Source organism: Anabrus simplex, chromosome 11 (genome assembly GCF_040414725.1).
Source record: "Anabrus simplex isolate iqAnaSimp1 chromosome 11, ASM4041472v1, whole genome shotgun sequence".
Classification (NCBI taxonomy): Eukaryota; Metazoa; Arthropoda; class Insecta; order Orthoptera; family Tettigoniidae; genus Anabrus; species Anabrus simplex.
In genome coordinates, this window is record NC_090275.1 from 15747524 (window position 1) to 15763145 (window position 15622).

The following is a 15622-nucleotide window of genomic DNA, read 5'->3' on the forward strand; positions in this document are numbered from 1 at the left end:
ATCACCTCTTTAACTGTAAAGCCATAATATTCAATAAAATGATCATCATTTAGAAACTGGAAGTTGTAAGTGTGCCGAGTTCAGAAGAAAGATCAGCGCTATAAGATGTGCAGGTAAACACCACCACCTAACAGATGAGTGTTGCCTTTTAGTAGTGAAGCTAGCCCACCAGTGTAAAATTTCGAGGTCAGAGAAAATTCATTAGGATTCATTTTAGAATTGAACACTACTTCGATAATGGGTGAATCATACTCATCAATGAGAATAAAAACGTTGCTCTTGGAGGGGTTTTTCTAAATATTCAGATAGTTCATAAAAAGCAACTCACGTAACTTCATCATCTACGTTCTTATAATGTTCATCACACCATTTTTCATCTTGTTTCAATGCTCACTCTGACACAAATATTCACGCTGTTCATAAACTTCATGTATGACACTCTGACCAAACGTTAATGCATTTTTTTGTAACAGTGGCAACCATTTCTCTTCTGTTTCAACTTAACTGATATATAACTGTGAGAATCCTCAGTCTAAATGTATTTATTTTATCCTGAATTAATTTCGGACAGACTGATGAACCTCACACTTGTATACGAATAACCTCCGTTTTGCAGACGACACCGCACTTGTAGCCAGCAGTGTACAGGAGCTTGTCGAGATAATGGATCGTGTACAACAGGGAAGCCACAATCTTGGCATGGAAAATAATTAGAGCACGGCAAAACTAATGATTGTCTACAAAGGTGAAGATATTCAGCTGTCATAGCACCGGAACAATCTCCAAAGAGTCTGTCAGTTTTCTTATCTTGGTTCAATAATCGAGGATACAAGTAGCTGCGAAAAAGAAATCAAACGTCGCATCATTCTAGGACGTACAGCTATGGCAAAATTAAAGAAGATCTGGGAAGATAGAGCAATATCTATGAATACGAAGAAAAGATTTGTACATTCGCTTGTGTTCTCGATCTTCCTGTATGGATGCGAAACTTGGACCATAAAAGTTAAACACAGGAACCGAATCAACGCCTTTGAAATGTGGTGTTGGAGAAGGATGGTGCGAATACCGTGCACAGCTAGGCGAACAAATGATTCTGTCATTCGGGAAATTGGAATACAAGAAAGTCTATGCCAAGTTGTGTACCAGAGAATCCTGCATTTCTTTGGTCATATGAGAAGAGAGGATGACAACCTGGAAAAATTAATTGTCCAAGGAAAAAGTTTCTGGCACAAGGATACGAGAACGGGTCGCAAAGAGATGGGTTGATCAAGTAAGAGAGATCATGAACCTACCATGGAGAGTTACTGTCCGGAAAGCTCAAGTACGTACAGAATGGTATCAGCTCATAAATGAAACAACAAAGTCCTTGGGTCACGATACTCAGTCCTGAGTGGAACGACTGGAGAGAGAGATTCGCTGATATTTCTGTTACAGAGTACACTCAACTTAATAACAGGATATTTACCGAAGTTCTGTTTCAGACATGCACGATTTTCAAATCCTTAAATAAGTGGTCATTATTTCTTTGCTCTACAAGAATGTCATTGTCTATTTCTTCATCACCGATCTGCAAAAAACACTGAATCACGTCCATGTTAATTGTTTTACATTTGGTTAAGTTGCTCTCCGGTACAGCCTGTATATAAGAAGATACTTTTCCACAGATTCAGGTTCACTTACAGCAGGTGGAAAATATCTTGCAAATGTGATGGGCTTCACTTCCTGAAATACAAATGAAGGAAATCATATCGTAAACAACAATACAATCTGAGGAACTCCAGTTCCAAAAATGTACACTAAGTGAATCGTCACATTGTAGGCTATACAACAACACAATGACGTTTGGGTCATCAGTCCACAGACGGGTTTTATGCAGCTGTCCATGCCACCCTATCCTTAGCTAAGCTTTTTATTTCTATGTAACTACTGCAAACCGACTGAGTTAGCTGTGCGGTTAGCGTCGCGTAGCTGTCAGCTTGAATGTGGAAGAGCGTGTGTTTGAATCCCACAGCATGCAGCCCTGAAAATGGTTTTCTGTGGTTTTCCATTTTCACACCATGCAAGTACTGGGGCTGTGCCTTAATTAAGGCCACGGTCACTTCCTTCCTACTCCTAGTCCTTTCTCATCCTTGGGTCGCCAAAAACCTTCGATATGTTAGAGGGACGTAAAACCACTAGCAAACAAAAAACTACTACATCCTACATCTGGTTGTCTTATTCATGTGTTGGTCTAATCCTGCCATTCTTATCACCTCACGAACTAACAGAGCAAGTCCTGGTTGTGTCTTCTTTTGGTAAAATGTTGCAAAATCGTTCTCCCGTCACCAATTCGATTGAGTTTTTCATCATTCGTGATACGACCAATCCACTTTCAGTATCTTCCTGTGAAACCACAATTCAAAAGCTTATATTCTCCTTCATTTCCATATTTAAAAAATTAAGTTTTATACAAAACTTGTAAATGAAAATAACTGTATAAACATAGAAAACTGCTTGTACAATCTTGGCAAATGATTTTCCAAATTCACACACTGCGTGACCATCAGTTATCAGTGGAGCAACTTGTTTCATAAAAAATTAAAATATCAGAAACCACAAATAATCCTTAATGCTGCACAAATTGATTTGAAAAAATCCCAAAGCATGACATTAAAACCAATTTTAAGGAGAGGCATGCATTACATTCAACACAGCGGCCTAATTTTAATGTGCTCATTATTACAAACTCACTCTGTGTCATTTTTTAACAATGTCTATTGTGCACTAATCATGTTTATCATAACAAAGATCCCATTGAATTTATTCATCTCCAGAACTATGAATAATGATATCCATTCTCATCCGTTTTGAACTTGGATCACCAAACATCTAAAAGAATTAAATTACATTCAGTTAGTAAATATGCAGTGCGCAACCTATCTCGAACAGGGATAATAGGAATACTTTAATCTAACTATAAATTACCGTAAACTGCGTAAAAAAAATCTGCGGCCGAAGACATTTACTATCAACAAGCCTACCACATTGAAAAATAACTGCGTTGCCGTATAAGCCACACGTACTAATTCAACCAAGAGCATTCTCACATTCCTAGTTTCAGTGGACACTGCATAAACATGTTAAATGAGAAAGCATTTCAGAAGAATAGGCGTACTATTATTATTTTATTTTAATTTTTTAGCCAATATAGAACAACCTTAGTCAGGTTTATGGAGGTTGTTCTTTTTGTCAGCCCAATACTGTTTCATCCTTTCTGAACGTAATTCCCTTTCTGCTTCTGGAATCACTCTTCCTATTCTCCGCTTGTTGATTTTCGTCTGTAGTCTAGTGTGTTTATCTTTCAATATTTTGATTGTATTTGTTTTGTATTTTAAATCTTTTATTGTAATATGTAACTCTCTCATGTCTTCTTTAAGTTCTGCGGTCCATCTAACATTATTCTTACTCTTCCATAATTTTTCTACAGATTCTATTTTCTGGTGACCGTATTAGATGCCCTAAGAATGATATTCGTATATTTTTCATTGTGCTAGTCACAGGTCCTTTTTCTTTATAAACTGTTGTACTGGAAGCTAGTCTCCAGACTCCGTTTACTTGATATTTTTTGTTTAAACAGGTTCTCACTATTCTCTTTTCTAACTTTAGTACTCTTATCTATTGCAACTGTGTTTGTGGATTTGAATACTGTTTCACATCCATATGTAATTTGTGACTGTTTTGTAGTGTTTCAATTTGGTTGCTACTGAGAGACACTTTTTATTATATGTATTCTTGGTCACATGCTGGGCTGCATCCAGTTTATAGGCGTACTATAATGAATAATATTTATATTCATTGGTAATATTAACATAACACCCTTGAAATTGGTGCTGAAACTATATTAATCCCTGCCGCTCCATAAATTAATTATATATATATATTATTTAGGGTTGAGTATATCTATTCCATCTAAAATGCCAGAGTTATATTAAGGTAATTTACGAAGTTACTTGGCTATTTTAAAAGTTTTAATAGCGATATGTGATTTACTAGATGTTTCATTTAAAGATAAAAGCACAGACCTATACCAACACCTACAGAGAGTAATAATTCTAAAGAATATAACTGGAAAGCCAGCTATTTCCTCAGTAAATGCTAACTTAAATAATGCCTACCATACAAACATTTGTGATTCATACGTTCCACCCGCTATAACAAAATAAATCTAAAATTAACCTTCCTAGTATGTAGGCCTACATTACACTATAGTTTAATTGCAATGTGTGTATCTTACCTGACACAATAAATGTTGTCTTGTCTCTTCCTCAGTGTAATATCCTCGAGTGTCACCTCATTTAGGCGGTTAATGTGGGATGTTTATTTATACCAAAACTGCGATTATTCAAACGGTATTGCGTCAACACAAGAAGAATAAGCTGAAACTGTCATACACCCGCAACAGACGGTGTAACGAATAAAAGTCTCTGAAGCTGAATATGCTTTACTTCGCTTATTGGTAACTAGCTTCAGTACCCGTTCTTCCTTCGAATTTATGAGAAAGCATTAAAGTGGGTAAATTACGGTGGCCCACAAGTATGTGCGCGTCTTACAACACGCTCTTTTAGACAATATTTACGATCTTCTCATTGAGTACATAAATATACGAAATAGGTTATGCCCACTCCACACTCAAAAACACACCGCGTAAAGCTGGCCGTAACGGAATTACTGGTTCCCTAGATAAAGAGTCCTACTACCTCCACCTAAACCTACGCAATATTAGAAAGATAGAAACACACGCTATAAATACAGTACGTTGAAAATCATCATGGAAGCGGTAGAATAAATTAACTACAACCCTTAGCAGTTCTCATATATGGATAAGAATAAGAAGAATACAACTGTAGCCTCCAAACGATTTCCGCAGAATGACGAGCTTATTCTTTAACTCACCTGTTAACAAACAAACGATTTCTCAAGAATGATGACGAAACATGGCTTCAAAGGCAAAATAAGTACCCTATTCATCAGTGAAAACTGTATTCTTTAAGCCTTGCAGAAGCAATAATAACAATAATAATAATAATAATAATAATAATAATAATAATAATAATAATAATAATAAAATATTTCTGGAGCATCACAATCTGAACCTTTGGTGTACATTTTTTTCTGTAGGCATTTGTTGTACATCTTTATATATATGTATGTAACTGCTTCTGTCACGATATAAATGAATCATGGGAAATTTTATCTTCCTACCTGAAGGGATTTCAGAGATACAGCGAGTGAGTGAATGAGTGAGTGCTACAGACAGCACTGTGTTACGCCGAGGACCACAGGCAACAAAAAGCGTTAGCGTTACGAAGAAAATGCATTTGACGTTTCTTGTAGAAAACTGAATTTTAAGACCACACGGCGCACTTCATGTTTCGATAGGGCCAACCGTTTACTCGTTATTTTGGTAACAGCTAGTGAGTGAATGGGTCTGTAGCACCGCATTTCGCCGTGATAAGTTTGCCAACTATATTTGAATAAAATAAGCGATATTTCTATAATGTTAACAAAAAAATAAGGGAGATTCATAACACGGCAAAATTTCACAAAAAATCAATGCGGTGTTTGAAAAAAAGTACTTTATTTTACACTTTACAAAGTCTTAAATATGTTTTGCAACAATTTTGCTATACCCAATAATTTGCCATCACTTCTACAAATTCTAAAATGGCAGTGCATGAATAAGTAAGTTCATGGCAACTTGCAAATTCTGATCTGATCCGGTTTGCACTGCTCCCATTCATGTCAGAAAATACCCTCTCAGTAGTTGAATACCCTCCACAACTTCATGTATGTAACTGAATGTAATACCCTTTTAAGACATGTGATTAAACACATTAAACTATCATCAATACAAAGAATCATAAAATTCAACGAAATTGCTTTCACATGTAGATTTCAAATTTGAATCGAGAAAAGTAGTTAACGTTTTGCGAGTAACACTACTGAGTATCTATATTTAATGCACTGTCCAGCTTTGCTAATTCCATAATACTAAGATCAGAGTTATCCAAATATATTGCTGCTGAATGAAAACATTTGCAATATTCATACAGAAACTAATGTAATCCTCAACAATTGCTTCTACTTCCGGATTTTCATTGTCGAAATACTTTTTCAAAACTTTTGGACAGTCTGAATCACATATGTTTTAAAACAGCTTTTTATAGGCTCACAAAATGTTAAAATTCTTTCTACGGCAGGTGTAAGAGATAACCATCAAGTACTTACATGGCCGAGGATTTCAGCCCATTCAACATCAACAAATGCAAAAAATGATCTTAACGTTTCCCTTCGTTTTGCATAACAATAACATGTCAATATGTACATAATCTGCACAATTACATACACGCTTCATGGCATTATAAAGCAGATGGTTCTAAAAACTGACTGAGGATTTTTGCGTTCTCATGACTAAAAAGTTTCATAATTGAATTACGCTAGCCGCAATTTACATTGGCACGATCAGCACAGTATGATGCTATATTACTAACACTGAAATAGTTTGACTTTAGTGAATTATTTAATAGCCTTTGGATATCAATTGCAGTTTCTTCTGCCTGTTCTACGAAATCAAATAATTTGGTTTGGATTCCACTAAATGGGTCAAAGTATCGTATCACACGTGGAAACATTTTCTTGTTTACTAGATTGCAGTCATATGTTGATAAGAAAAGAACATGCCGCACTTTCTGGGGCCATTTAACACTTCCAATTTAAAAAAAAATATTTACACTTATTGGGGCTAACATATTCTTGATATCGTTTCAGCCTTTGTTCGTCCACAACAAATTTTTTGGACACATCAAATTTTGTCAAACCTTGATGGCACAGTCCTGGAGCTGATGTTGTGTTGTTGTACTGTGTGGTAGACTAATAAAAGTTCACCAGGAATAGTTTTCACATCGTGGGGAGAACTGAAGAAAGTCGTAATCTGAAATGAAATACTGTACTGACATCTTTTGCTTTGCTTTTATGACCTACAAAAAAATCACATCAAGTTAACTTAGAAAATGGTCAAATTACGTAATTCGAACAGTTTACTGAAGAACAAGATATAATATTTTAGCATAAATAATACTAATTTATGTATATGCATTGTTCATGTGATGTACGCACTGGTTCTTAGAGCCATGTGCGATGCGAAACTCGCTTTCGTAAATCGAACAGCATCAGACTGTGCTGGTCCAATCCACATACAGTTTTCTTTTTCGCTAAGCACGGCTCACATGAAATGTTAAGTAAGGCCAGTGGAACCACATCACGCCAAACCGCCACCAGCTGAGCACAAAAAGAAAGAAAGAAAGAAAGAAAGAAAGAAAGAAAGAAAGAAAGAAAGAAAGAAGGAAAGCGGAGTATGCAGGCAATAAAATTTAAACTAATTGCTTGGCTATTTCTAAACGAGGCAATCGATAGAAAAATGTCGATGTAGAATCAATTACCCGCTGCCGAACGCTTAAATGAATTCTGAGCGCGCGCGCAAAATGTAAATTAATGAAATTGAATACGGGAAAGGTACGCCCACAGAACCAGAAAATACGGAAGCAGGGAGATCGTGAAAAAGTAAGGTCAAATTACTTCAATGCGGTGGGGAGTCACGAGTACTACTAGTATTTCATTTAATTCAAGAAAAAACGAGATAAAAAGACAATTCTACGTTATTCGGGACAAGGGCGGAAAGAAAGCAACCTATTATATTAAGGAAGGAATCAAACTTCACCAACATAAAGCTGGAATGGGGTAAATCTATGGGTGGCTGACTGTAGGATTCCTACCGAGAACATGGATAGCCGTCACTCTGCCCAGTACTTGAAAGGTAACAGTTTTGATTCAACCTCTATTGCTAATACAAACATAACCACGGAGGATTGAACTCGCCCCCATATCTAATGCTGAAATATGCAATGACATGGAGGCGAACCTTCTCCGGTCAAAAATTCGAAGAATGCAGTTTTCTAGACCCTAGGGTTTCCAACCTCAGAATATGAAAGTACCGTACCGCAAAGTAACGAAAACCAATATTACCGTAAGTTTTAGAAAGAAGATGCAAAATTTTCCTCTGATCACAAATTCCCTGATGGGAGGACTTCGTCAATGCAGACCAAAAATCTGCGGTCTACAGCCAACAGCCGTCCAAAACAGCGACGAGCGCGACGTGGCGATTACTGTCTGGTACAGTAGCAATGCGTGGATATCGTAATTTGACTGTTTCTGGAAGACTGAGACATGAGGGGATCCGTATCTCTGCTTTAATTGTAAGCACCTTTTCCCTTTTACAAGAAAAATACGAGGAGTGCACACTTCTCCTACATCTATGTACTCGAAGGGTTTGTATGTAGCACAAATTTCTCGCCCGTATACTTATAAAAAAGTTTTGCAGATGAAAGTCATCATTGCAAGTAGCGCAGTAATACGAGTCTCACAAGAAAAGAAAAAAAAAAGAATTGGAAGAATCCACTGTAGAAATATGAAGTACATCGTTGGCTGTGGATGGTTCTTTGTCGCCAAAATACAGCCAGCAGTAAGTAGACACTGTGAGAAAGAGTTACCTCCATATGATTTTTGTTCATAGCATCTACATCATGATAATCATTAACCATACGAACAAGAGAAAATCGCACAACGAGAACGCATGGGCGATACTATCAACAATTATGGTATGTTTTGCCAGTGTCGTACATCGTACCAATCTTAAAATGATCTTCAGCCCCACAATTATCGTACACTTAATGTTATCAAAACCCCTAGGACGATCCCTATGTGAGAAACCGAAGAATAAGCAATTAAAGCCTTTAAATCCGTTTGTTGGCATCACGCCAGTAATATTGGGATGATCACGTCGATTCTTATAAGATCTTCTGCTCATTAAAAAGAAACAACAGAATTTAAGTGTGAAGGAAGTACATTACAGTAGTCGGCTGGGTACAGCCAGGCAGCGGAGGTGCGATCGATTTTGACCGTCTGCTGCTCCCAGACTAGGAAGGGAGGGCTACACTGTATTTTACACACACGAATATCCCTGCGGGATCTTCTCGGGCGGCAGCGGCAGCCATCACAAGTCCATAGTCTACAATGCAGGGCTTGAAATCCATCAGCACGCTAATCGCACGGTCACGGCTTCAACAAATTGAGTCTGCCAGTAATTGCGAGCTAGCTTATACAACACGTGGGGATTAGAGTGCCTCACTTGCATGATGAACCTAGGTCCATTTGCATTTGGTTTGAGAACAAGTTTTTTACTTTCATCAATCTGTCTCGATCTCATGTTCGGTTTCATCGATATATAAGGAGGCGAGATGCTCGTCTAAGTAGGATTTTTCGAGCTGTCAGAGGAGACGAACAAGCTTGAGCGTAACTATTAGAAGTATGAGGATAAAGTTGGGGCAAATATTCATCTATAGGACGAGGAGTAAGGGATTGGAATAATTTATCAAGGGAAATGTTTGATATACTTCTAAGTTCTTTGAAATATTTAAGAAAAAGCTGGGCAAAGAACTGATAGGGAATCTCCCTGACTGAGAGAAGGATTGTTCAATGGAAACAAAGACTGGTGTCTCGAAACGTACAAACAATAATAATAATAATAATAATAATAATAATAATAATAATAATAATAATAATAATAGTAATAATAACAACAGCTAATATAACACGTACACAAACATTACGTAAAGCCTACACAATCACTTGGAATATGTACAATAATAAATCACTTTCCATCAAACCCAAACTCCGACACTACCACACAGTTGTTCTCCCAGAAGCACTCTACGCAATAGAGACGTCATCCTTAACTATCAACATCAAGAGCATGGAGAAAAAAAGAGTGGCAGATATTCAGGAAGATATTTGCACCCAAGATTCAAGACGGTATCTGGGTGCGTTAAAGCTCAGAAGAACTGTATTCTATGACAGCGATTCTCCTCAGTTGCAAGGAAGAGGCGCATGAAATTTTATGGACACACGGCATGAATGGACGACTCTCGACTGACCAAAAAAAAATAATCTTTTTTTACATCGTTAACGGAACTCGACAAACCAAATTACGCTGGTTGGTAGACACTAAAAGCGACCTTGCAGAAGTTAATACTGACAACTACACGGACCACATCCAGACTGAAATTTAATTCACGAAGTTCACATCCAAGAACCGAACTGCGAGGAACTTGAAATTTAAAAATGCTTGGACATAAAGAGAGACGACAAGCCCATAGTGAAAGGACGAAGAATTTTTTGGGAAGATAAGAAGAACAAGAAATCCAGTGCCAAATAATGGTTCTACGTGCTCCTTAGCGGGCAAAACGCATTATAATAATGCTGAGAGAGTTGGTCGAGCGATTTGGCGCATTCGAAAGATAGTGGGTTGGAACTCCAGTATCGTCAGCCCTGAAGATGGTTTTCCGTGGCTTCCCATTTTCACACTAGGAAAATGCTGGGGCTGTACGGCCGCTTTCTTCCCTTTCCTATCCCATCGTCGCCATAAGACCTACCTGTGTCGGTGCGACATAAAGCAAACTGAACACTGGTTGTACTTGCCATTGCTGCTTTCGGAGACTTCTACAAACGTACAATGTAAGATAAATTGGACAACATACACCATACCATAACGACTGATGATAGTTTGAGGGAGTCTACACCAAAAAAACGGTACCTGTCCCAATGCTGAACAAGTATATTTACATCCTTGGGAAGGACGACGCTCGGTTCCTGGTTACCGGTTCCTCCAACAGACGTGACTATCGAAGAGATCCTGGTGTAAGGCGGGTGATCCACAAGATCGTAGCCCATTATTGCGTTACCAGCGAGTTGCCGTTTAGCATAAGCACACTTCGTGATTGTTTTCCCTGTTTTTCACAAGAATTGAATCATGTCACATAGAACTCCTCTGGATGTATCCATTAAACACAAATGTTGCTTAAATTTGTTCGTCTGTTTGCGGACGTGTTTTTCAGTCTGATAATTTATTTATTATTTTTTTTTTTTGCTAGGGGCTTTACGTCGCGCCGACACAGATAGGTCTTATGGCGACGATGGGATAGGAAAGGCCTAGGAGTTGGAAGGAAGCGGCCGTGGCCTTAATTAAGGTACAGCCCCAGCATTTGCCTGGTGTGAAAATGGGAAACCACGGAAAACCATTTTCAGGGCTGCCGATAGTGGGATTCGAACCTACTATCTCCCGGATGCAAGCTCACAGCCGCGCGCCTCTACGCGCACGGCCAACTCGCCCGGTCTCTGATAATATTATGAGCTCTTACTACACACACCAAACCATGCAGTACTGCAACCTCTTGGCTGTCCAATCAGTTATTTGCGGTGTTTCCGGCTACTCTTATAGCAGCGATAGATATAGTATCACCATTATTTATGCGGCCAGTCCTTGTGATGAATAGTGTGAAAGTATTCCTCTTATTAGCCAGACTGGTATGTAATAAAACCTTCTGACTTAGTGAGGAAAGGAACGGGAAACTACTAAGGTGATAGTTTTCTGATTATTGTTGCAAGGAGAAGTTCAAATACGCAATCATTTTCTTTGCTATTTGTTTAACGTTGGACTAAAGCATCGAAGGTTTCCGGCAACGAAAGGCTAGGAAAGGGCTAGGACTGAGAAGGGATATAGCGTGATGATGATGCTTATGCTTGTTGTTTAATGGGGTCTAATATCTAGGTCATCGGCCCCTAATGGTACGCAATGAGACGAAATGTAATGACAATTTAAAAGTCCAAAATCATCAACTGACCAGAATTCAAAACGTGATGACGAAGATTAAATAGATGAATATGAATTTAAAACAATCAGTGGATCTGAGCCGCAATGCCCCACATTCCCAGAAACTAGCGTAAAACAATAGTATTACTGATCAAGGGACTGCTTCTAAAGCACAATCATGAATCGACGATGGTTGCTGTCTAAGGGGATCCAAAATCCAGGTCATCGGCGCCCCATAATGGTACTTATCGCTAGTAAAGTAGAAGCATGGTATTTGTCATGTTGCGGTATCAATCAAAAGTAACATAGATTCGCGGTATTCCACACATTATGGTACTACTCACAGGTAATGTAATGCGCACATGTAACACAGACCTGTGGTATTTCTAACATTGCGGCACCACTTACAGGCAACGGAAGCCTATGATGTTCCTTACATAGTAGATACTAATCATAGGCAATGCAGATCCGTGGTGTTTCTCACATAATGGTACTATAGTAATTACAGGCAACGCCCAAACCCGTGGTGTTCCGCATGTAGTGGTACTAATCACGGGTACTGTAAAACCCATACTGATTCACCCTCTGTTGCTACTATTCACAAACTTTTTTTTTTTTGTTTTTGCTAGTTGCTTTACGTCGCACCGACACAGATAGGTCTTATGGCGACGATAGGACAGCGAAGGCCTAGGAATGGGATTGAAGCGGCCGTGGCCTTAATTAAGGTACAGCCCGCCTGGTGCGAAAATGGGAAACCACGGAAAACCATTTTCAGGGCTGCCGACAGTGGGGTTCGAACCTACTATCTCCCGAATACTGGATAATGGCCGCACTAAAGCGACTGCAGATATAGAGCTCGATCACAAACCTATTGTGTACCTAACATAGTGGTACTACTCGCAAGTAAAGGCGACCCATGGTGTTCCCCGCGTAATGGTACTAATTACAAGTAGTCTCATGGTTCTAATTCGGTCATCCCTTGATCACCCCTTTTAGTCGCCTCACAACGACAGGCAGGGGATACCGTGGGTGTATTCTTCGTCTATATCCCCACCCACAGGGGGTTGTGTGTTTGGTCTGCGGGAGCTATTTTATTTCCCTGAAGTCCACGGTCAAGCCGGTTAGCCCCACCCCCACCCTAACCGGCACCTGGAACGCGCCACGTGGGAGTACCACTCTCCCCATGATTCGCCAGCGTAGTAGGTTCGTGGAGGGATATAGAGACCATGGCCTTAATTAAGGTACAGCTCTAGCATTTGCCTGGTTTGGAAATGAGGTAACTTCAGAAAACCATCTTCAGGGCTACCGACGGTGGGATTTGAACTCACTAACTCCCGAATGCAAGCTCACAACTGAGCGACCCTAACCACACGGCCAACTCGCTAGGTGCAACCATTCTCTCTTCATTCTAATCAGAAAATAATTATTTACTTAATGAATGAGACTGGTCACCGGTGACTGTAGAACTCCTTAAACACAGTATAAAAACATCAATCAGTCCATGCCACAAGAAGGGGCTTCCCCAATATTCACCAGAACTGTTAATGTGTTCACGGTAATCTCCGAGAAATCTCTGCCGTCATCCCCATTAACTAGGCGTGTCAATGATATCCATTAGCAATTTAAGCTGAAAGGTAATTTTCAACGAGCTAGAAGACCTGTTTATGAATGAGACTTTCGCGAGACACGCTGGTAAATTTCTCGGAAAACAGGCGTAATCGGTTCATGGGAAAAAAGAAGGAGCAGTCCATTACCATATATTTATTTTCTGATGCGAGTATTTATAGCATGGGAATCTTACAACCAAATTCTCGGAAATGCCGAACAGGTATAACCGACACGAGATGGCTATAAACGCTGGTACTGGAACAAAGCAAATGACGAAGCGATTAAGACATCTTACAACGACAGGCAACAGATTAAAACAAGCATGAACAGAAGTCAATAATAATAATAATAATAATAATAATAATAATAATAATAATAATAACAATAATTTGTCTCTGGCTGAATGGCCAGCGAGGTAAGCTTCGGTTCACAGATTACCGCGTTCGATACCCGGCCAAACCAGGGAGTATAGCCGCGGTTACACAAGTTTATTGACAAATGTTTATTAATGAGTAGTATCATCATAGGACGAGGTAAACAAGAGTCGGGCTAGTTTTTGTGTCAGCAAGTATTCCCGTACAGAAACGATTCCTTCGCGGATCGCAGTTCGACTGGAAGGATGACACGGTCAAGTGCTTTCCGTGTGGTCAACATACTGTTTTGTGGGATATAAAACCAATCAAATTCGTCATTGAGCTCATCTAGAAGAAAGTGGAGGTAAGAAGGTCAGTCTATACTCCGCACGGCCTTACTTCTAAATTGAAGTTTCGCAAAACAGATGAGCATCGCCTTCCCTCTGTTGCCAGCGCGCTACGCCTGCGAGAACAGCTGATGCAATATGACCGCGGTAAACAGCCCTTTTAAATTGTAATATAGTACTCAGAAAAACGAATGAATATGGATTGAAAACAAATTCACAAGAACTACACTTTCTAACAATATCTGGCACTATAAGAGAATATATTAATAACAATAAAAGAGAATGAGGAAATGACACATCATTAACGCCTAATGGCTGGCACAGAAAGGAGGTTATGGCCTACAAAGGGAACACTCTACTGATCTCAGAGTCACTGGAACCCTCCAGCAATATGAAAAACACACTAAATATTGAAGGAAAATGCAAAAGATCGCGAACCGTACCGAATACCAAACACGCTGAGCGAGATAGGTTAACCACGTGGTGAATGTAAATATTAGAGTTGGCAACTAAGTTTCGAGATCGTGCTCTGCCGATATAAATCGATATGAATGGCAGCTTGGGATTGGTTGGATGTCTATGCTTCAGCGCATAACCACCAGAGAGAGCCAAAATCTGCTAAAACGTCAATTTAGAAGTAGAGCCGTACGGAGTATAGTGTAGTGTACGTGGGCCCACTCTTGCCTTTCCTTTAGAGCTCGAACTCTACAGATGAGACTGTCCACCGCGTTCGGAACGACTCCGGCGGAGTTAGACGGCAGCGCTGTAGGAAGCGTAGTTAGTGACAGTCAGAGTCTTGAGCGAAGTCGCCGTTCTAGTTCACCCCTGAGGTGTAGGATAGGACTGAGGTCAACGCTCTAGACTGGCCAGTTCATTTCCGGAACCGTAATGTCCACAAACCACTCAAGACAGACCTTCCCTAAAGCAGAGAGCATTGTCATGCTGAAATACACAATGATCAAATGATTCTCTCCCAACTGATATTCACACGCTTCAGTCAAAATGTCCTTATAACCTCCCGCTTTTTACGTGCTATGAAGTATCAAGTTCTTCCATAAAAACTCCCGCCAAATTTCATTGTATGCACGGTACAGACTGGCACTCGTCATACACAAACCCTCCCATTTAACCGCCACAGGGCATAGCGTTATTCATCACTTCAAACTCACGCGTCTCCAGTCGTCTACGGACCACTACTAAACGCGGCGCATGGTGTTCGTCAGTGAAATCTGTGGTTTAACCCCAGTCCTGGATCTTCCGGCGCACATTCATGGTGCTAGCTGCAAAATTAGTGGTACTACGAAATTTTTGGGTGATAGTACTGTACGATGTCGCATGATTTTCTCATAGCACTTACTTAAAAAACTCGTGGCCTACCTGATGTCGAGTCTTCCCGTTTCCACTTCATAATCACATCCTCGACAATCGAACCCATCATCTTGCGCTCAGAAGGCCAGCGCTCTATCATCTGAGCCACTCAACCCAGCCTGAAACGTTACATTATTCTTTTAAAAATCAAGCATAAGCCAGAGTCCTTATATAAAAAGCTCAAGATAGCAAATATACTGCCT

The 15622-nt window shown here is 39.6% G+C and overlaps 1 protein-coding gene across 3 annotated transcripts in view; it reads right to left on the reverse strand.

The window, feature by feature from the left end:
* The window catches only part of Akt (Akt kinase), a 319015-nt gene that overhangs the window by 153543 nt on the left and 149850 nt on the right, over positions 1 to 15622 (reverse strand). For 2 of the 3 annotated variants that reach the window (XR_010861220.2, XM_067155279.2), the window contains exon 1: positions 15429 to 15525. The exons of the other annotated variant lie outside the window; for it this stretch is intronic. Coding sequence is in view for 1 of the 2 variants with exons in the window: in XM_067155279.2 (XP_067011380.1) it covers positions 15429 to 15519 (91 nt within the window). In the remaining variant the exon portion in view is untranslated. Of the gene's footprint in view, positions 1 to 15428; positions 15526 to 15622 lie in introns of those variants that run through there. 3 annotated transcript variants of the gene reach the window in all.